A 23709-nucleotide genomic window follows, 5' to 3' on the forward strand; every position below is an offset into this window, starting at 1 on the left:
TCAAGCTATTTATTTATTAATTTATTTATTTAAAAATTTTTTTCTTCTTTTATAATTTTGTTTAAATATTTCATTCTATTTTTTTCTATTACTATTGTTTTCTTGCGAATATAAAATTGTTTTAATTAAGGCATTAATTAAAAACGATTTATCAAGTAGTTTAAATGAAATCACGTCATTATAAATTCATTCGGTTTCTATTTCAATTTATTTGTTTAATTTTGAAATTATTCCCTTTAAAATAGAAACTGTCTTAAACAAAAAACAACAACAACAAACAAATTCAATTTCAGTTTCAATAGCCTGACATGATGATGTTGAAAATTTTTTTTATAATATTTGACAGCAATTAACATTAATACTAATTTATTCTGTATTTCTCAGTCACTTCAAGATGATTTACAAAAAATATATTTATATTATAAAAACGCCCACAATAACATGATTTCTTTTTGTAAAATTATTTCAAAATTCTAAAACAATGTTGTTAAGCAGTTGTGATTTCAATTAATTAAAACAACTTAAAATGAAATTATAGCTGAGAGACACACTCTGTACTTATTAGCGGCTAATTTGAACATCATAATTTTTTAAAGCAAATGATCGTGACAGTTAATGAAATGTGACACTATGAACGTTTTAAAATTAAAAAAAAATATATATCTTTAACACGTGACCATAACTTAGTTGCCCCATAATAATTACAAATTGAAGGTTTAATTCCCGTGACACTTCTTCTTTGTACAATTCCCGAACCTTGCTGTAATCTTCGGTTCAGCACCATATAACTTTATATAGTTTTAAGAGTGATAGAAATATGTAAAGATATATGAGTATTTATACAGTTCTTCCTAAGTGCCTAGACTTGTTGATATAGTGTGATTGCAATCAGATAGAATTAAAAAAATATTTTAGTTCCAAGAAACTTTAATATCGTCAGTTGGTTTTAGTATTGATATATAATACTAAATAATGGGATTGACTAGTCTAGAATTAAAATAGAACTAAACTAAAACTAAACAAATACTTAACTTAAAATGAGTTAGAACTGAACTAGAACTGTATTAGAATTGAACTAGATTTAAACTAGAACTGGACTAGAACTGAACTAGAACTGAACTAGAACTGAACTAGAACTGAACTAGAACTGAACTAGAACTGAACTTGAACTGAACTAGAACTGAACTAGAACTAGAACTGAACTAGAACTGAACTAGAACTGAACTAGAACTGAACTAGAACTGAACTAGAACTGAACTAGAACTGAACTAGAACTGAACTAGAACTGAACTAGAACTGAACTAGAACTGAACAGGCTTTTTTAGAACTAGCTTTTTTTAGATAAATTCAATATTGTATATAAAGTGTGGGATATGGTGGCGTTTCCCTATTATGTTAAATGCATTATGAAAACAGGGTAATAACATTTCTTATAGCTTACGAATGGAGTTAATTGGTGCATCAATGACACAAAAATCTGTAAGTTTTTGTAATTAAAAATGTAACAAAGCAGTGGCTGGAAAAATACTGTCAGCTCGTTAAATGTATAAAAGGGTTTAAGGTAAAAAAGTGGTGCCAACTATTACACATTTGGATTTTGGATTTTTTTTATAAATTTTTTGGTTTTAAACAGAGATATTGAATTGTGTATCCTTAAACTTAAGCAGTAGGTGGCTAAATATTTTTTTTATATATAAACATAATAGTTGTTTTTTATTTGAAATATTTAGTGGAATATATATTCGAACAAAATTAATTCGAAAAATAAATATGATTCATTCAATCATTTATTTTTTTATTTTAAAGCACTACAAAATACATAAAACTCAAAATAATTTCTTTTGTTTTATTTTGATTTGGTTTATAAATTGTTTATTAAGTGTTAATGTTATAACATATATTTATTGTTTTTTTTATTATTTGTTTACCAAAAAAAACAACATTACAAACAATAAAAACAATAACAACATACTCAAACACTTAATTGCAGCTAGAAATCAAAATCAAATTCCAAAATTATGAAAAAAAAGAAATAATAAAACATTTACAAAATTCTTAAATAAATTTGAACAACACAAGTATTAATTATTTTTAATGTTTTAATAATTCTTGGTTTATTTACAAATGAATAATTTAAAAAAAACGTAGAATTTTTTTTATTTTATTTTTTTTTTTGGTTTGTGTTTTTAAAACGTAAAACTGTATTTAAAACTGTGTTTTTGTGAGAGTTATTTTTAATTTGTTTTTATATACTAATGTTATATTTAATGAATGTGTGTTAAAAATGTTTTTTAAACAAAAAAAATATTTAAAAACAAAAAAAATATTTATAAAAAAAAAAAACAAAAAAATATAAATAAATAATTTAGTTGATCAGGGGTTTATATAAACAAAATCAAATCATTATGGTTCTAGATTCTGCAGAATCTACAGAAAAAAAGTGCTGATCGAAGAGGGAGAATGCACAGAAAAGACAAAGAAGGCTTAACAAAAAGCAACCTAATTTTAAAGGTAACCACAAAAATAAAAATCTAAAAAAAACTAAATCAAATTCAATTCAAAACTTCTTCATTAAAAAAATATAAAAAAAAAAACAAAAAACAACAATTTCTTGTATTTTTTTAATTATACTTTTTGTTTTTTTAATTGTTATTAATATTTTAATTGGTTGATTGATTTGTGTACCAGGAATGTGACAAATTCTAAATGATTTTTATTTCAATTTGTTTTTACTAATTATTATGTTAATATTTTGTTATTTGTGTATTTAAACTTTTTAAGATTTTTTGAAATTGCTTTGTTTTTTTTTCTACAATTTAATTATTTATTAATTAATATTTTTGCTTTATTTTAAATTTAAATGTAATTTTTGTTGACTGCATTTTTTTCTCTAGAAGTTCTTGATTTTGAAATGCATTCATTTTTTGATGCTTTTAATGACGAACAAAACAAACTGAACCAAACGCAATTAATTTTATAATTCTTACAATTAATTGTTTAATTATTTTCAATTTTTTCAATTGTCACTTCAATTAAAAAAAAAACTTAATTTTTTTTTAACAACAAAAAAATACTTGAAATTTGTTTTTGTTTTACATAACAAAAACCCAAACTATGAGAGTCAATTTCAAATTAATGTTTTGTTTTGTTTTTAAGCTCCCCCCGCCCCTTTGTTTCTATATTGTGTAGTTGCTTACGCTTTTTTTTTTTGAACGTCATAAATAATAAAAACTTAATACTGTTCCTTAAATTATTATTTTTAAACTATATATTTAAGTTTTTTGTTTTTGTTTAAATGTTCCATTTGAAATTGACTCTTAACAAGAAATTAATTTAATTTAGTTTTTTCACAACAAGTAAAAAAAAAAGAAAATGAAAAAAACAACAAAAAAATATTTGGTTTTAATGCTTTTGTTACACGAATTGTTTGTTTCTTTTGTGAATTGCTTTTTGATTTGTAAAATCACCAAAATGCATTTGATTTGACTATACTGGTGAAGGATTGTAAATATATATATGATTTGTATCTACTACTTACTACTACTACTACTACTATATATATATTATTTTTTTTTTCTTAATTTATATTAATTTACTAACAACAAATTTGAAAGTAATTCGAGTAATATTGTAATTGAGTATTTAAAACAATACTAGGGTTATTTATTTTTATTGTATTTACTTATAAAACAAACAAAAAAACTAATTTATTATTATTATCATTATCCTGTATAATCGAATGTGAATATTAAAAAACATACTGTTTTCTATAGAATTCTTAAAATCATTACATAAAAGGCCACAAACTTTTTGTTTTTTGTTCAACAGTTAGTTGTTAGAAATCTTAGGCCAGCTGACAGTTTGTTTTAAGAGATGTCAGTTTTAATGACACTTTGTGTGTTGTAAATAAAAGTATTTTTACACTCATGATTTACACTCATGATCCTAATAATAGGTTTAAAAAGGCATTCTTAAAAAATCCACACAGTATTGTTATTATTACCAATTTACAACAACATTCTAAATTTTGACCTACCGTTGTGATAGAACTGCTCAATTCATTACATCTGATGTATGTTTAATTATGTATGGTTCAGTGACATGATGGACTTTAACCAACTACATGCATATATAAAGTTCTGATATATCGTAGTGCCTTGAGTAAACACCTGCTATGTTGGCCTTATTTCACGGTCGTACTTTTACAACTTCTAAGCGAACACTTAGACTTCTTACCATCCAAAACCATCACTCTAAATACATATATAGGTGAATCCCGCAAATTTCTACATACATCCATTTCATATACCCTTGAGACCAACACATCATCATTAGCAACACACGCTTAGTCTGTCGCTAGTATGCGGGGTATCTGTTGTCTCGGCAACAGCACTGAACTATTGACTTCATCGTGTAGCAGTCTTCTGTCCCGCTGACTATCACGTGGTACCAAATTATAATCCCAGCTAAAATCTTTTCAAAAAATTGCCGAAAATAAATTAGACACCACTAGTTTGGAGTCCCGATCGATTAACGGTAGTACAGGTAGTACTGGCCGCTCTGATTGCGATTAAACCAAAATGGGGAAAGATCGGACAACAGCATGTATTGGAATAAAATATGCTTTAAGAACAAGTCCTTCAGAAACAATGAACCTTATTCCAATTAATCTTCTAATAATTGTTATCTCAGCGTAGATGGGCTTTGCGTATGTGATTGTTTGAAATCAAGAACATTAACTTGTCGTCTTCTTTCAAAGAGAAACTTAATATGCAACTTGCTAGGCAAATACATTATATCAAAATTTAGTGATTTATCTGGATATATACTCACTCTATTTGATAGTTAGTTAGTTAGTTAGTTAGAAAAAGTTCTAAAATTTGCCAACAGACCTGTCCTTCTGTATATTTTTAGTGAAAATTTGAAGTTTTAGTGAAAATTTGAATTGTTAGTGAAAATGTGAATTTTTAGTGAAAATTTGAAGTTTTAGTGAAAATTTGAATTGTTAGTGAAAATGTGAATTTTTAGTGAAAATTTGAATTTTTAGTGAAAATGTGAATTTTTAGTGAAAATGTGAATTTTTAGTAAAAATGTGAATTTTTAGGGAAAATGTGAATTTTTAGTGAAAATGTGAATTTTTAGTGAAAATGTGAATTTTTAGTGATAAATCCAATTTTAGTGAAAAAACTAATTTTTAGTAGAAAAACGAATTTTTAGTGAAAAAACAAATTTTTACTAAAAAGAGAATTTTACTAAAAAACGAATTTTTATTGAAAATATAATTTTAAGTGAAAAATCGAATTTTTTAATAATATATATACATTTTCACAAAAAGATCCAAAAAAGCATTCCGAGTCAATTTAATGCTATTCGATCGACCCTCGCCTTTATGCAGACTAATAGTCGCCATTAAATCTTTAAAATATGGTTATAACATCTTTGACTTAAAGACGAACGAATTCGAATAGGTTAAACTAGACTAGACTACTTCGCCTTTCCGTTTAATAAAAATTAACAGAAGTTCGATGAATTCCTGACACTATGGACTCATAAAATGTCTATTCTAGAATATAACTTTAACTTAAAACCTCTTCTAAGTTTTGTAAATCATCACAAAACTATTTTCCGAATATCGTTTAACTAGCACGTTCTGTTAAGAACTATGGCATATATTAGGGCCTAGAACTAATATTAAGTCCCTAAAAAGACGCGTCTCACCAGATCTGATCTAGTATACTTTAAGATCCTATTCGGTAGCGTATCATAATGTCAATGGACGTTATGACCCACCAAAACGACTATACTGCTCATTGGCGCTATGACACACTAACAAGTGACACAATATCTATGAGAAAATATCATAGAGGTCGGTCCATAATTGTCCCAAACCTAACAAAAAAAAAACCTTTTTCCGAATATTTTCAACTAGCATATTTTGGTAGGACCTTTCAAGACCTGGACCTCATAGAAGAAACACCACTATAATTTACTTTAAACGCTTAAATTTAACATTAGATCAGATCAGATCTAGTATATTATTTGATAAATAGATATAATTGACCTGATCCATTTTGAACACATAACTGTTCTAAAACAATGTTCTATCAAGTTTTAAGTGTTTCGGGACCCAATAAAGATAACACCCTCAGACAAAATATTCGATGTTAAACCGATTTCGATAAAAAGACTATGCTAAAAATATTGGAGTAAAACCTATTATTACGATAATGAGTGTAATAAAAACTGTTACAAGATTTAGAAGATTAGCTAACATTCAATAATTCAGAAAATACTTAGGGAAAGAGATAGATATAATAGGTAGTTATATATATATATATTTGCTCAACAGCTGCGATGTTGTCTGTGTCTGAATGAGAAATTTTGTAATATTTAATAAAACAAAAAGTGTTTTTTCTTTTAAATAATCAAAATGTTTAAAGGAAATTAAAAAAACAACAACTAACATAAAAAAACAATCTTTCAAAGTTCAAAGTAGATAGAAATAAATATAGTAAATAAATGTTTGTGTATTTTATTTTGCGTGTTTGATCTGTTTTCTTTTACATCCAACATCTAATAAGATCAATAATATATATTTTTTTGATATTAAAAAAAATAATAATATTAAAAGATATTTTAACACAAAATAATGATGGTTAATTTTCATTGAATCATTTGATTTTCCATTTTATTGTTTTTCCTAGTTCCACTCGGTAAGTTCAATGACATTCTGAACGCGTCACATAATTCGCATATTTTGCAACACAAATGAAATCCAAACTTTATTATGGTAAGAATAAAACAAATGGTTGTCAAATTTTTTGAGATTAACAAAGATTAATTAATAATGATTTTCCATTAGTTTTTAATTTTGGAAAATTGTTTTTGTTTTTTTTTTTTTCAAACAACAAATAATGTATATTTAAATTTACCAACAACAACAAAAAAATTTACAACTTTTATTTGTATATAGCATGCATTAATTTTATTTAAGAAGTTTTTAATAATAGTTTGGAAAATTTAATATTTACAAAAAACAAAAAAATATAATTTTAGTTTTACAAAGAAGTTAAGGTTTCATATGTTTTTCATTAGTGGTAATTCATGAAAAATTTCAAGTGCTTTTAGCTAAAAAACTAATTTTATTTTTATTATTATAGTGTAAGCATAAGTAGGTCCAGTCAACACTTTCATTAAATGCTCTATAGAAAGTTATTGAGGTTTAGCATTAGGTCATCGTAATGTGAGAAAATTTTGAAAAATTTTATACTTATATAAATATTTATTTGTTTTTACAATTAAGTTGTAAAGTTACTTTTCTATTTCAACCATATTTTTAAAGGAATCATTATATAAGTAGTAAAGCTTTATAAATGTCACCTCATAATCCCATCGTAAAATGGAAAATTGTAAGATTTCATGAACACCACTATTATATAGTGCTAATAAAATCACTTTTGTTCGTCATATAACGACTTTAGACGAGTACCTAGGACAGTCTATACTCTAGTCCATATACTAGTTCATAAACTATTCCATAGAATAGTTCATAGACTAATCCATAGACTAGTCATAGATTAGTTCATAGACTAGTCCATACACATTTTAATTTAATTAAGTTTAATCTATAGACTAGTTCATGGACTATAACACAGACTAGTTCATAGACTATTCCATAGACTAGTTCATGGACAAGTTCATAGACCTGTCCATAGGGTAGTCCACAGACTAGTTCATACAAGTATAAAGATTAGTCCATAGACTATTTCATACACTTATTCATAGACTACTCCATAGACTAGTTTATACACTAGTTAATAAACTAATTCATAGACAGAACTAGTTTATTGACTAGGTCATATACTAGTGCATAGACTAGTCCATAGAATAGTTCATAGACTAGTCCATAGACTAGTCCATAGGCTAGTTCATAACCTAGTCCATAGAATAGTTCATAGACTAATCCATAGACTAGTCATAGATTAGTCTATAGTTCATAGACTAGTCCATGCACATTTTTATAGACTAGTCCATAGACTAGACCGCAAACTACTTTAGTCTATAGACTAGTTCATGGACTAGAACACAGACTATTTCATAGACTAGTCCATAGACTAGTTCATAGACTAGTCCACAGACCTGTCCATATACTAATCCATAGGGTAGTCCACAGACAAGTACATATACTAGTACATAGACTAGTCCACAGACTAATCCATAGACTAGTTCATAGATTATAGGCTATTTCATAGACTAGTTTTTAGACTAGTTCATAGTCTAGTCTACAGACTAGTTCATAGTCTAGTCTACAGACTAGTTCATAGTCTAGTCTATAGACTAGTTCATAGTCTAGTCTACAGACTAGTTCATAGTCTAGTCTACAGACTAGTTTATTATCTAGTCCGTAGATTAGTTCATAAACTAGTTCATAGACAACTTTATAAACTAGTCTATAAACACGTTCATTGACTATGTCATAGTCTATTTCATAGACTAGTCCGCAGAATATTCCGCAGACTAATTCATAGACTAGTGTTTACACTAGATCAATGACTACAAGTTCGTGGACTAGTCCAGAGACTTCTACTAATAGCAACAATAATAACAAGTTCAAGCTTGTTTCCAAGAAAGTTTTTTTTCTTTATTTAACTAAAAACATGGAAAGTCGTCTTTTCCAAATCAGCTCCGAAGCATATATAATTTCTAGCAAAAGTCGTTGATAAAATAACTAGTTCAAGACAACATAATCACTGAAAGAACTATTGATACTACCAATTATATTGAAGATTCATTGGTACCTGATGATTTTATAAATTCAGTTCTTAATCTAATAATTTTACTTTTTAGGACAATTTCAAAGTTAAAAATTTGTAACACAAATCACTTCATATTGATAAAAGAACTGATTTCATAACTGATCCATGGTTTTATAAAACTATATCTATTTCCAGAATCATTCAAAAACTCGATTGGAAAGGGTAGAATAATAACAAGTAAGAGTGCTATATTCGGCTGTGCCGAATCTTATATACCCTTCACCATAGTGAATTTTAAAGTCTAGTTAATAAAAACATTAAAAAAATTTGAGTCGATTTAAGCCGAATGTTTCGGCGGCGGCTCAAGCAACTAAATATAGTTCGGCGGCGGCTATGCTCCGACTCGAAGCTGGTCGACTTCGACCTCTGATTCATTGCTGGTAAACATTGTATTTTTTGTATGTTTGGATTCCAAACATACAAAAAAAATACACAGCTGAATAAAACCAAATACATCTACACACACAGGTGTACATAGAAAAAGATGTACACGTGTTTTTGTTGCTTTTTTAACAATTTTTTGATGAAATTTTCAGAGGTTGTCTCGGATTTTTGCTCATATCTCCGTTATTTACCGACCGATTTTGCTGATTTTAAATAGCGATCTTCTCGAAAGCATGTCTAATAGAATTATTGAAGATTCGGATCTCGCCGATATCTGGGGTCCTCTAAAAACTGATTTCAACAGACAGACAGACGGACATGGCTTAATCGACTCCGCTATCTATAAGGATCAAGAATATATATACTTTATAGGGTCGGAAAATTATATTATAGAAATTACAAACGGAATGACAAACATATATATACCCTTCTCACGAAGGTGAAGGGTATAAAAACAAGTTACAATATCAGGCCTAGTCGACCCACAGTGCCACTTATTTCTAACGGTAAGGCATTTAAGTAGTTTTTTCAACTCAATTCCGAAATATTTTCACAATTCGATAGAAAAAAGGTGAATTTTTAAAGTTGGCGTTATATGGGAGCAAGTACTTTACGTTAATATTAAGGTTATTTATGCACAATTTTACAAGTGAATAGTTTACCTTCAAGTCATTATCTGAAGGAAATTATGTTTGGTTCATTGCGCACATCGTCAGTATTATTTAGACAAATAGTCAATGTATCCGAAAAAGATAGTGATTTCCACCTGATTGTTGGATATCCGTCTTTCGTTACGGATGTACTCTTTGTAACCGAAAGTAAAGTTAATCGCCGCATAAGTGTCCCCTTTGTAAGCGAGAGAGTAAACCTTAAAAAAAACAAACTTAAGCTTGTTGTCTATCTTTTCGTAGCCAATGGGATATCGATTGGCTTCCTGGTACAACAAGAACGGTATATAGCTATTTGGACCGAATTACCGACAAAATTACTTGAATATGCTTGAAGGTGTCTTGTTATGCTTGAAGGTCTCTGTAGATTAGGGGCGAATCAACGGGGGGAAAAGAAAAAAAGACTTTTAGACAACAGTTGTGTATACAATTTAGATTTCGATAACGAATTGTTGCAATGTTGATAACGCAACGTTGTTACATACGTATGTATATATGTATGTATGTATGTATATTCTTTGACAACGGATGTTGTTAAATAATTTGGTACCAGGCGTGTATAATTTTTTCCCTCTGTGTAATAACATAAATTTTGAAAATTAAAAAGATATCTAAACGTCATGACTATTTGCATTAGAAAGTAATGTTTCGATTCTATATTTTTTAAACAGAGAGCTTTAGATAGTAGAATAAAAGGAAAATGCTAAGTATTTTCAAATAAATAGTTCTAGAAAATAAGAAAATTTTGTAGTTAAATGAAGAAATTATTTAAATTAAATACTTTATATAAGAGTAAAGCAGGCTATTAAAGTTTTATAAAGCTGATATAAAAATGTTAATAATTTTTTATTTAAAACATTTATAAATCTTATAAGTTTTTGTTTTGTAAAAAAAAACATAGAAAACAGTATGTTATGTTAATAAGTAGCAGCAGACAAAAATCATGACAAAATTTATATTATTTTTAGATTTATGGTAAAATAAAAAAAAATCTTAAAAACAAATCTTTCAGGAGATTTGTTAATATTTTTTTTTAAAATTAAAGTTAAACAATTATTTAGTTTTATACTTGTTGTAATTTCCCAACATAATTTGTTTATTTGTTTTTGTCTTATACATAAGAAATTGCTTTTTTATGATTTTGATTTTTGCACCCCCACTCCTACCCCAGCTCTGGAACAAATTCAAATTAATACAAAATAATCGAAGAAAAATCATAATTTTGAAAAGAAAATTTTAAAAATTAATATTAATGATGTGGTGACTATGGCATTTATTTATTTTATTTAAGCGTAACTTATTAAATTAAAAAAAAAAATAAAAAAACTTTTGTAAATATTACAGCTTTGCTAAAAAAAATAAAGAAATAACACTTTTAAAGCGCCGGTTTATGTCTAAAAAAAAAGCATAGCACCGTTATCTTTTTTTGATATAGAAATTGTTGTAATTCAAAAACTGTTAATTTGAAACCCTCTGTAATGTTGTTGCAATTTGATGAGTAATAAGAATATGAATCCAACGTAAACACAACTCTCTTTAAGAAGTAACACTTGATTAAAACAAAAACAAATACTTACTACTAATAACAACAACTAGATTGTGCAGAATCGATGAATTAATTAAATAGTAATTAATAACTAATATACATACTCTCTTTAGCAATATTTAGTGTACAATTTAGAAAAGGTCCTTATTTTAGCTATAAAAAGGACCTTTATATTAAAAAAACATATATATATTGAAATGTTTTCTTTAGCAGTAGTGATGGTACAAGTAGTTGAATTTTAATTAATTAAAAAAACGTAGTTTTTATTGTAGTTGTATTTCTCTTGAATTTCTTAATTTCCTACTTTTCTTACTTTTATTTCAAGCTTAATTTCAAAATGAAAAATTAACTCTATTTTTATTATTTAATTAAATAATTAGATTTATATTTTTTAAATGTTATTAAAACTGAATGAATGTATGTATTTAAAATGTATGAATGTATGTTGTCGTCTTCTTCTTCTTATTTGATTTTTTTGTGGCAGTGTATTTAGCACAAAGATCATACAAACCAAAATTGTTTGTAATGATCTTGTAACTACTTTTTAAGTGCAAATAAAAAAAAAGTTACTAAAAACCAAAATTATTTTGTATTAAATTTTAATTGTTCCCTACAATAAAAATACTAAAAACGCTTGAGTTTATTAACTTAGGTGAATTAAAAACATTTGTTCAATTTACAATAGATGTCGTATAGTTGTATGTCATGAACAATTTTCAAATAAAAAAAAAAAAAACAAATCAATACCCCCTATTCTGCATTTCAATACGAATCGAAATTTTCTCCGTTTGGCAACTTTGGTATTCGGCATTTCGATTCGATTCCCCGCCACATAAACAAAAACTTACGAAAATGTAGATACGATAGTAACGCAGGATACACACGTTCGTAAAGCATTGAAACGAAATGTAATTACTTCTTTTTTTTCTTACGATTCAGTTTTTTGTTGGAATACCTTTTTTTCGATCGTTGCGTAATCGAATTACAGAATAGGGTTGAATACTTAAAAATTATGTCATATGTACTACCTTACAACCATACAACACTGATTGTAAATTGAAAAATTGATTTCTAAATAAATTTTAATATTAGTTTGTGTTTTTTTTTTACTAAAACTTTTATAAATTTAAAAAAAAAATATTAAAACAAATAATTTTACGAGAAAAAAAATCAAGTTTTAAATGTCTAACAGCGGCTATAATAGTTTAAAATCAGTTTTACTTTATTGTTTTAAATAAATCTTTTGTTTATTTTTTTTTTTTTTTGTTATGGATTGGTCAACATGCAATTAATTGTTTGCTTTGTTTTATTATATATTAAATGCAGCACATTATAATTTGTTAACAAATGTTAAATATGGTTTTAAGGGATTATTTTACACACAACAGAACATGCACCGTTTTAAAGGTGAAATGAAATAAATCACTACGACACTAAAATAACAGTTAACAAAAATGAACTTTACGATCGTAATACTGAATACACACAAACGTTATAAATTGAAACGTAATGGAAATGCTTTTTCTTTTCTAACGATTCCATTTTGTGAAAACATAATATAGAAATATAGAATGAAAGTGAATACATTTTTATTTAGCATTTATATGACTATTGACGTTTACATCACTTCTAGAACTACTTCTCTAAAATGTTATTGCAACAACTAACAAGTTTTCTAGGAATCCTGTCTTTTGACAGTAATTACATAATACATCTATAATAGATTCATATATTAGTTCTGAAACATCAGTTTTACTTTCCGGTTACGAAATATTCGATGATGTTATAGAATTGTAATTACTTTTCAATGACTACAAAATATCGTCTGGATTACATATTATAAGTATACTTTGTAATTTATTACTTCTCTTGCCTGAACTTGCTATAGAAGCTGTATACGATTTTTCATGCAATTTACAACTAAAATTGATTGGATTCTAAAAAACCCGATTTTAATCAATAAGAATCTTAACAAAAAATCACTGAAAAAAGAACTAGCTCTTAACTTGTTCATCAAACTATTTCCGTGGAACTTATGTATATCGACTCTATAAAACTGAAAAGTAATTTTGATTCCTTTCTGAAAGTGATTCAGTTTAGAAAGTGACAATTTTTCACAAGAATCAATGATTAAAGAATAAATATGACTCTATGGCGGATCCATATACCTTCCGAAGATAAACATTTGAAATCATCGTGAAGAAACGGATGTATAGAACAAATTTCGAAAGAACCAGATCCGAAGAAGCGAATATCGAACATGAATTTTTAATAGAAAAATTGGAAACTTTTGAACAAATGGCGAATCTAAAACACTTCTACATAACCAATTCCAAAGCTGACAATTTCGAACAAGAACCATGAACGAACAAAATGAAACTGAAGAAGGAATTTGAACTTTAGTTTTAAGACCATACATTAAAAAACTTCTAAACAACCATTTCCGAAGCTGACAATTTCGAACAAAAACAAACAAACTGGTCTAGCTAAAAAGCAGTTCCAAAGCTGAAAATAAAGAGGACAATTGTTAACAAGTGTCATTGATGAAGAAATTAATTCCAGAACACACCTGTAAATGGAAAGTCTGTTTTATAACGCTTCTAAAAGACCAGTCCAAAGCTTTCAAAAAACAGTTTCGAAAATGATTTATTTATCAAAAAAAAAAAAAAAAACTGTTTAAATAATGGTTTAAAACACTTCTGTTAAACCATTTTTGATTCTATAACACTTCCCTAGAACCAGTTACGAAGGTAACTATTCAGATCTATAATTATTAATAAAAAGTGTTCTACAGAAGAAATAAAGACTTCCACAGAATCCCTTCCGAAGGAGACAATTTTAAACAAAAGTCATTGATGAAATAATTGGTTTCCGAACCGTTTTGTAGAAATACACTACGGTTCGGGTTCGAAACAAACAAAAATTATAACTGAATTAATATTTCTGTAGAATAAATGTCCTTGATAAAATAACTAGTTTCGAGACAGTTCTATGAAAGAACCAGCTATGAAAGTGGAAACTACGAAGTCATTAATGAAGAAACTGGTTCCAGAATCAGCTATAAAAGTAACAATAACGAACAAAATCCCTTAATGAAAGAATTGGCGTCAAAATCGTTTTGTAAAAGAAATTTCGACTTTATAACGCCTTTAAAAAACAATGTCTTACATTCGATCAGGAAGCATTAATGAAAGAAGCATTATATGGATGAAATGGTAACACAGAATGGGTTCCACAGAATCAAATATGATGCTGACAACAATAAGCAAAAGCCATTAAAGAAAATGAAGCGCTCCGTACAATAACAGGAATATGAAAAGTAAAAAACTCTTGGACCAGGTAGTAGAAGTACTCCACGATTCTATATAGTCCCTAAAGAATTTAAAAATCTATAGACAATCTTTTTTTTTAGCTAAAAAAGACCCACCAACTGGACCAACTGCACGACTTAACATCCCTTTTAAAACCTTTCCACAAAAAAATGTGCTGCATTGAATTTGTTTGTGTCCTTTTTTATTTGTATTATTGTTGTTGTTTTGTTAATGTTTATTTATTTTTGTTGAAAAAAATCCGTTTAAATTCTTTTTCGTTCGTTAACGAATTTGTTTTATTCTTTAAGAAAACAATTTCTTTGTGTAGTGTTTTTTTATTTTTCTTAAAAACTTTTATGTTAAAATTTTTGTGGTTTTTTCCGACACACTCACACACGAAACGCTTAATTTGATGTTGGGACCAGGGAAGAGTCAAGAAATAATAAAAATAATATAATAACTTTAAAAGTCTGCAACATTTTTAATTAATAAAGAAAGCCAAAAAGTATGCTTTTAAATAATAACGAGAACTGAGGACGGGTGGATAATGTCAGGCTGACATTGTTAGCAAAACTGCTACTGTGTAAGTTAGATTAAAATGTATCTGCTTTAAAACATTTTAGTTGAATGAAAAGTCATGAAGTTTTTTTCAAAATATATTGAGAAAAATAGTAAAAATCTAGCTTTAACAATTAGTTTTGAAACTTTTGAAACTAATACCTAGTACTCAACTTTTCCCTGGCCTACAACCGAAATCAAATTAGTTGTGTATGTTATATATTTTTTTGTATGTAATTTTCCACAAAATTTCTCAAATGGTGATTGGTGTATTTTAATGCAAAATATAAAAAAATATAAAAAACCCAAAACAATATGTTTTCAGTTTCTAAATATGGCATCGGTGTTTATGAGAATTTTCAATCTGATATGTATGATGTTGCTAATTGGTCATTGGAGTGGTTGTTTACAGTTTTTAGTGCCAATGTTACAAGGTTTTCCCTCAAACTCATGGGTATCAATCAATGAATTGCAGGTAGGTTCTAACAAAATAATCACAACTAATTTAAACAAGCAAAAGAACCAAAAAAATATATATTTTTTCTTAAATTACAACCAAAACAAAAAAAAATTACCAAACTAATTATTAGGAGTCATATTGGCTGGAACAATATTCATGGGCTTTATTTAAAGCAATGTCACATATGCTATGCATAGGTTATGGCAGGTGGGTTCACTTTGTGTTACATTTAATTGCTTGTGATTTTTTTATTAATAATTGAAAAATTTCTATTATAGATTTCCGCCCCAATCCTTAACCGATATGTGGTTGACAATGTTATCCATGATATCGGGTGCTACATGTTATGCTTTGTTCCTGGGTCATGCTACAAACTTAATTCAAAGTTTAGATTCGAGTAGGCGTCAATATCGCGAAAAGGTCAAACAGGTTGAAGAGTATATGGCGTATCGTAAATTACCGCGCGATATGCGTCAACGTATAACCGAATATTTCGAGCATCGTTATCAAGGTAAATTCTTCGATGAAGAATGTATATTAGGAGAATTGAGCGAAAAATTAAGAGAGGATGTTATCAATTATAATTGTAGGTAAGTATTGTTAAGAAACGATTCTATATAAAAAGAGAATTTACTTTAATTCTTTAAAATATTACAGATCTCTCGTTGCGTCAGTGCCTTTTTTTGCAAATGCTGACTCCAATTTCGTTTCTGATGTTGTTACAAAACTTAAATACGAAGTATTTCAACCAGGTTAGTTTTATTACAACTCTAATTGTTAATTGTTGGCTTAATTGTTTAAATTTCAATTCTAGGTGATATTATTATAAAAGAAGGTACAATTGGTACCAAAATGTATTTTATACAAGAAGGTGTGGTCGATATTGTTATGGCCAATGGAGAGGTAATTTTACAAATATCTATTAATTAAAAAAAATAATAATAATTTTATGACAGCGACAAAATGAAAATATAAACCTTTAAATTGCTTAGTTTATAGACTAATCCATAAGCAATATAGTACTCCATAGATTTGTTCTTAGTCTAAACAGTAGACTAGCCTATACATCATTCTTAGTATAATCAATAAACTAGACAGATCGTTGACCAAAATGACAAGTCAATAGACTCTTCAACATAACTACTTTATAAACTAATTAATAAATTAACCAATAGACTAGTCCATTGACTAATCAAAAAACTAGTCAATAGAGTAGTCCATAGATTAGCTAAAATAGACCAAAGAGTAGTCCATAGACTAGTTAATAGACAAGACAATAGTCTAATTAATAGACTAGTCAATAAAATAGACAATAGACTAAGCAATAGACTTGTCCATGGATACTAATCAAAAGCCTAATGAATAAACTAGTCCATTGACTAATCAAAAAACTAATCAATAGAGTAGTCTATAAATTAGCTACTAGACTAGACCAAAGAGTAGTCCATAGACTAGTTAATAGACAAGGCATTAAGCTAATCACTAGAAAAGTCAATAAAGTAGACCATAGAGTAAGCAATAGACTTGTCCACAGACTAGTCAATAGACTGGTTACTAGACTAAACAGAAGACTAGTCACTAGACTAGTTAATAAGTTAGTTCATAGACTAGTACACATAATAGTCAAAAGGCAAGTCCATAGACTAGTCCATATAATAGTCAATAAACTAGTCCATACACTAGTTCAAAACTAATCAATAGAATTATAAACTGGACATTGACAAGTCCATTGACAACTTCATTTACAAGTCATTGAACTAGAACGAACATAAGTTCGTTGACAAGTGTATAGTCTAGTCAATAGTTTAGACCATTTATTACATCATGGATCATGGACCCATAGTCATGTTAGTTAGAGCTCATCAGTAATTGACTAGGCACCATCCCATTGACTAGTTCATAGTCTAAGACTATGTCATATACTAGCCTATAGACTAGTCCATAAAGTCAATGCACTAGTCCACAGACTAGTCCATATTTACACACGAAAACTAACGCTCATTTCAACCTTTAGGTGGCAACATCTTTATCGGATGGTTCATATTTCGGTGAAATTTGTTTGCTAACAAATGCCAGACGTGTGGCCAGTGTGAGAGCTGAAACATATTGTAATCTATTCTCACTGAGTGTCGATCATTTCAATTGTGTGCTGGACCAATATCCTCTCATGAGAAAAACAATGGAAACTGTTGCTGCCGAACGTCTTAATAAGATTGGCAAGAATCCGAATATAATGCAACAAAAAGATGAACAATTAAGCAATCCAGAATCAAATACAATAACAGCGGTGGTTAATGCTTTAGCCGCTGAAGCGGAGGAATGTAAAGATGAGTAAGTTTATATTTAAACAAGTAAGAGTGCTATATTCGGCTATGCCGAATCTGATATACCCTTCACCTTTGTTGTAGATGCACGAAAAAGTACCAAAAAGTTCCCTTTTATGGGTTCTCACCTAATTCTGACTCTACATAATTAATTTCATGTTTCTATGTTCAATATTATAGAAAATTCAAAAAGTACCTTTTGTAGAACGACAAAGTATTGTTCTTGCCTAATCCGGGCTCTACATACTTAATTTCATGGTTCTAGGTTCAATATTATAGAAAATTCAAAAAGTACCTTTTGAAAAACGAAAAAGTACCAAAAAATCCCCTTTTATGGGTCCACATACTTAATTTCATGTTTCTAGCCAATAACAAAACATTAGTGCTGCTCTCGCTCTGCTACTCTTGCTCTGCTGCTCTTGCTCTGCTTTGCTTTTATAAACAAATTACAATAACAATATTTACCGTATTGTTATGTATTTTGTTTTTGTTTTTTGCAGTTTCTGTCTGAGCATGAATAAAAAATCTAAATTTTATATGAAATTTTCAGAGGTTGTCTCGGTTTTTTGCTCATATCTCCGTTATTTATGGACCGATTTTGCTGATTTTAAATAGCGTTCTTGCCGGTCGTATGTCTGATAGAATTATGGAAGATTCGGATCTCGCAGATATCTGGGGTCTTCTAAAAACTGATTTCAACAAACATACAGACAGACAGACAGACGGACATGGCTTAATCATCTCCGCTACCTATAAGGATCCAGAATATATATACTTTATAGGGTCGGAAAATTATATTATAGAAATTACAAACGGAATGACAAACTTATATATACCCTTCTCACGAAGGTGAAGGGTATAAAAAAAGCAAAACACTTTGGAAAAATCTCTAGAATTTCAATACAAATATTCACATAAAATTTATTTTCACTTTAAATTTCAACAGCAGTGAGATTGATCCCAAAGAAAATCTATTACATGGTTCGATGTCAAGTATAGCAGAGCCCATACAAACAATACGTGAAGGTTTACCCCGTCCTAGAAGTGGTGAATTTCGTGCATTATTTGAGGGCAATACTCCATGACACTGAGAAAAATTATTATCAACGGCATCGACACCGACACTACAATTGCACTATTATCATAAGCATTTGTTGGCATTTAGTGTTTGTGGTGTTAGAAGAGCAACACTGTGAATTATTTACAACAACAACATCAATCTTAATCATCAACAACAACTACAGCAACAGCAGCAGCAGCAGAAGCATTAGTAAAACGCAGTAAATTGTTATTTATATTCAAGCCTCATATATTGCTATTTCAAGCAGCCTTTTTATAAAAAAAATACCTAAAGAAAATACTTAAAACTTAAGAGAAAAATATATTAAAATGGTTTAACATTTGACAGTTCCATTTAATATATTATATTTACTTTTTTTCTATACATATATTAACTTTACTCTATAGGAATTTCTTAACATTTATCTGTCAATTGTTTAAAGTGTTAAGCAAATTCTAAGATATTTTTCTATTAAGTTTTTCCTCAAAAAAAATATATATTAAAACCAAAATACTATATATTAAATATATATATATATATCATGCTTTAACACCAAATTATTCTAGCGGTTGCTTTAAAGTCCATTTTAAGTTCAAATATCATTTAAAATTACAACAACAACAGTTAAACTAAACTAAATTAAACACAATCAAAAAGAAAAGAAAAATAAAACGATAGACAGACCGACAAAACTATTAACGAATTAATTAAACAATAAAACTAATAGAGAATTTAATTAACAAAAAAAAAACAAAATTAAAGAAATATTTCAGTTTTTACACTATTATTATACTCATATTAACTCAATTACAACAAACAATAACAACAAAATTACAAATAAACAATTACAATTACAATTACAACCCAACCTATTACATACATCAATAATACATTTACTTACATATACAAGGAGATAAACTGCAATTAATTAATAATAACAAAAGTAAAAAAGAAAAGAAACAAAACAAAACAAAAACATAAAAGTCCTCAATAATTTAAACAAAACAAAAACAAATAATAACAAATTTTTTCAGCTCCGCAAACTGTGATGACTTAAGTATAAGAAAAACGACATTAATTAAAACAAAATAATAATAAAAATCAATAATTAAAAGAACAACAACAAAATTATTCAAGAGAAAATATAATGAAAATGATTTAAACTTAAAATACCCTAAAGAACTTAAAACAAAATGAGAGTTAATGAAAATGATGAAAAAAAAAAACAAAATAAAACAAAAAAACGCAATTAAAATTAAACTACATTAGTAGCAAATTTTGTTTAAGAGAATTACAATTTCAAAACATTAACTTTTGAAAAATATGTTTAATTTCAATACTGAACAAAGACTAGTCTATAGACTAACTAGCCAATAGACCAGACTCAACTAGACTCTGACTATTCAATAGACCAGCCTATAGCCTAGTCAATAGAATACTATTTTGAACAAGTTTATATGCTAATGAATAGAATAGTTAATATACTAGTCAGTAAACTAGTGGTTTCATAAACTAGACCATGGACCTGTTAAGAGCTTAGGTATTTAACTATTCAATAGACCAGCCCATTAACTAGTCAATATAATAGTTTAAAGACTACTCATTGACTAGTTAGAGGACTAGTTACCAAACACATCAATATAGTTTATAAACTAATAAATTACTGACTAGTTAGAAGAACCGTTGAGAGACTAGTTAGTAGACTCGTTAACGGACTAGTTGACAGTTTATAAACTAGTCCATAGACTGGTCAATAGTTCGGTGCATTGACTAGTCAGTAGACCAGTTTATAGACTACTTAGTTGCCAGTTTATAAACTAGTCAGTAGACCAGTCCATAGACTCGTCAATAGTCAAGTGTATTGACTAGTCAGTAGACCAGTTTATATACTACTCAGTTGAACAGTTCAAAGACTAGTTGAGGGACTAGTTATAAGATCATTGACTAGTCAAGTTTAAAGACCATCCCATTAACTAGTCATTATAATAGTTTAAAGACTACTCTTTGACTAGCTAGTAGACTAGTTACCAAACGCATCAATATAGTTTATAAACTAGTCCATAATTTACTGACTAGTTAGGAGAACAGTTCAAAGACTAGTTAGTAGACCCGTTCACGGACTAGTTGACAGTTTATAAACTAGTTAGTAGACCAGTCCATAGACACATAGACAATAGTCTAGTGCATTGACAAGTCAGTAGACCGGTTTATATACTACTCAGTAGAACAGTTCAAAGACTAGTTGAGCGACTAGTTATAAGATCAGTCCATAGAGTAATCAACAGAACAATCCATAGACTAACCAATTGACTAGCTCAAAGACCAGTTTATTTAATAGTTCAAAGACTAAACAGAGAACCAGTTAATATGTAGACCCATCCATAGACTAGTCATAAGAATATTATTTGGACTAATCAATAGATAAAACCAAATACTGGTAAATAGAATTGTCTAAAGACCAGTTTATAGACTAGTCAATAAAATATTCTTTGTACTAATCAATAGATCAAACTATAGACTAGTCAATAGAATTGTCCAAAGACTAATACAAAGACTACTCATATACTAATTCGTTAATTTTCGAAAAAAAAATTAATTTCATATAAACTTTCTTTACAAATTTGATTTGAAAGTTCTCATATTGGAAACTACACACATATATTTTCAGAAAAGGATTTTCCCTAATTAAAGTTTAACTATAATAATAACAAAGAAAAAACTACGAATTTAGTAGCTATTAACTTAAAACGTTAATTCTCCTAAACAAAATTATAACTAATGTAGTTTTAAAAAAAATAATAATAAAAAAAACAAAATGACCTAAACAAAATAAATTAAATGAATTAAATAACTTATTGTTTTTGTAGATTAGTTTTCCTTAATTTCATTTAAACATTAAACTGAAACCACCTGATGTTTTAAGTTGATTATTATTATTATTAATGTAGTAAAACCAAACATAATTTTTGCAATAGGAATAGTAGAGAATATTAGAATAAATAGTCAATGAATAAATATTAAATAATAAAAACAAAAAGAAAAAAGAAACAAAAAAGCATTAGTTAAGCCTCCTTTCTCCTGATAAAACATTTAAAAACTAACTCTCGTAACTCTCTCTCTAACTATATATCTCTGTCCCTATCTGCCATTATCATATTCCTTAAACAAAACCTAATACTCCTAAACCTGCTCCTTCTAAAACAAACCATAACCAATGAACAAAACAAACAATTTAATAATAAATATATTTTAAAACAAAACAACTAGCCCTCCTATTAAAACATTTTACAAAAAAAAAAAAAAAACTAAAATTTCCTACAAAAAAAATAATAATAATAAAAAATGTATTTTCATTAAATGAACATATACACTACATACTAAACAAAATAAAAGAAAACGAATTAAACAAAACTACATAAATACCTAAACAAAAAAACAACAACATTTAGTGAAGTAAATAAATAATTAAAAAATAAAAATAATATTAAAATCTTTAACCAATATAACAACTAAACAAAAAAAAACAAAATGTTAAAAAAAACAATATTATGAGTATAGAAAAATATTATTATATAAAAACTAATCATTGTTATAAACTGCAAATAAAAAATACCAATAAAAAATAATACAAAAAAAATTATACATTACAAACAAAAAAAAGCATGACACATTTGTTTTTAGTACACATTGTAGAAAAAAAAGCGGCAACTTAAAAAATGTTATTTAAAAAATTTAAAAAAAAACTTAGGAAAAATCACACAATTATTAAGAAAATTGTATTAAAATAACAAATAATACAAATAATAATAATAATAAAACTTACAACAAAAACATAAATAAAACAAAACTATATTATAGTTAAAAACCAAATAAGAATTTCATCTGGTGTACAATTGTTTTTTTTTTTATATATAATTTAAAAAAATATATTTCCATAATTATAAGATTAAATACACAGTTGCAAATACTTTCTTAAAACGAAATAAATAGTAATAGTATTGCCAAAAGAAACTCCAAGGCTTCAAAATATACATTCTTTGCAACTGTGTGTGTTATCTTATAATTAATTTTGAAAACTATTTATATTTTTAAAACAAATATTTAATATAACTTTTTATACATTAAACTACATTAAACCTTTAAAAAAAGAAAGAAAAAAAAAACAAAGTATAAACATAATGAAAGTTTGTCAACCAACTAACTGTTATATTGAAAATAAAACAATATTTACAATAATTTATTAACAAACTTTCTTTGTTTTTATACATAATATTTAAATAAATTTTTATTTTTTTCTTTTTATTTTTATTTACCTTTAGTTGTAGTTTGTAATTATTTTTAAACACTAGCTAAATAATTCTAGTATAATTTTATAATTATTTAACTTAATTATTAATTTTGCTTTTAACTTTCTCTCTTTTTTTCTTTGTTTTAACTACTCACTTCTTATAAATTCTCTGTAACGACCATTGTAAAAGAAACTTTTTTTTTTTTAGATTATTAGTTAAATCGATAATTAATATTATTACTATATTAATTATTTAATAATATTTAAAATATGTATTTGTTTTTTATTATGATT

General features: G+C 27.3%; 1 protein-coding gene and 1 long non-coding RNA gene across 12 annotated transcripts in view; both read left to right on the forward strand.

The window, feature by feature from the left end:
• Positions 1-20187, forward strand: part of LOC111678541 — a 70087-nt gene extending 49900 nt beyond the window's left edge. For 4 of the 11 annotated variants that reach the window (XM_046955291.1, XM_046955290.1, XM_046955293.1 and 1 more), the window contains 9 exons: positions 2416-2511; positions 6705-6713; positions 15609-15758; positions 15874-15950; positions 16022-16333; positions 16401-16495; positions 16558-16646; positions 17758-18074; positions 19014-20187. In XM_046955291.1, coding sequence (XP_046811247.1) covers positions 2416-2511; positions 6705-6713; positions 15609-15758; positions 15874-15950; positions 16022-16333; positions 16401-16495; positions 16558-16646; positions 17758-18074; positions 19014-19152 — 1284 coding nt within the window. In that variant the 3' untranslated portion in view covers positions 19153-20187. The remainder of the gene's footprint in view (positions 1-2415; positions 2512-6704; positions 6714-15608; positions 15759-15873; positions 15951-16021; positions 16334-16400; positions 16496-16557; positions 16647-17757; positions 18075-19013) is intronic. The other 7 variants (XM_023439924.2, XM_023439926.2, XM_023439925.2 and 4 more) reach the window with 2 other exon arrangements.
• Positions 20188-20369: 182 nt separating this feature from the next.
• Positions 20370-22432, forward strand: LOC124420872. The gene is made up of 2 exons (XR_006941419.1): positions 20370-21074; positions 21105-22432. It is a non-coding gene; the product is annotated as an uncharacterized LOC124420872 (long non-coding RNA).
• Positions 22433-23709: the final 1277 nt, after the last annotated feature.

This window comes from Lucilia cuprina, chromosome 6, assembly GCF_022045245.1.
Source record: "Lucilia cuprina isolate Lc7/37 chromosome 6, ASM2204524v1, whole genome shotgun sequence".
In the NCBI taxonomy this organism is placed as follows: domain Eukaryota; kingdom Metazoa; phylum Arthropoda; class Insecta; order Diptera; family Calliphoridae; genus Lucilia; species Lucilia cuprina.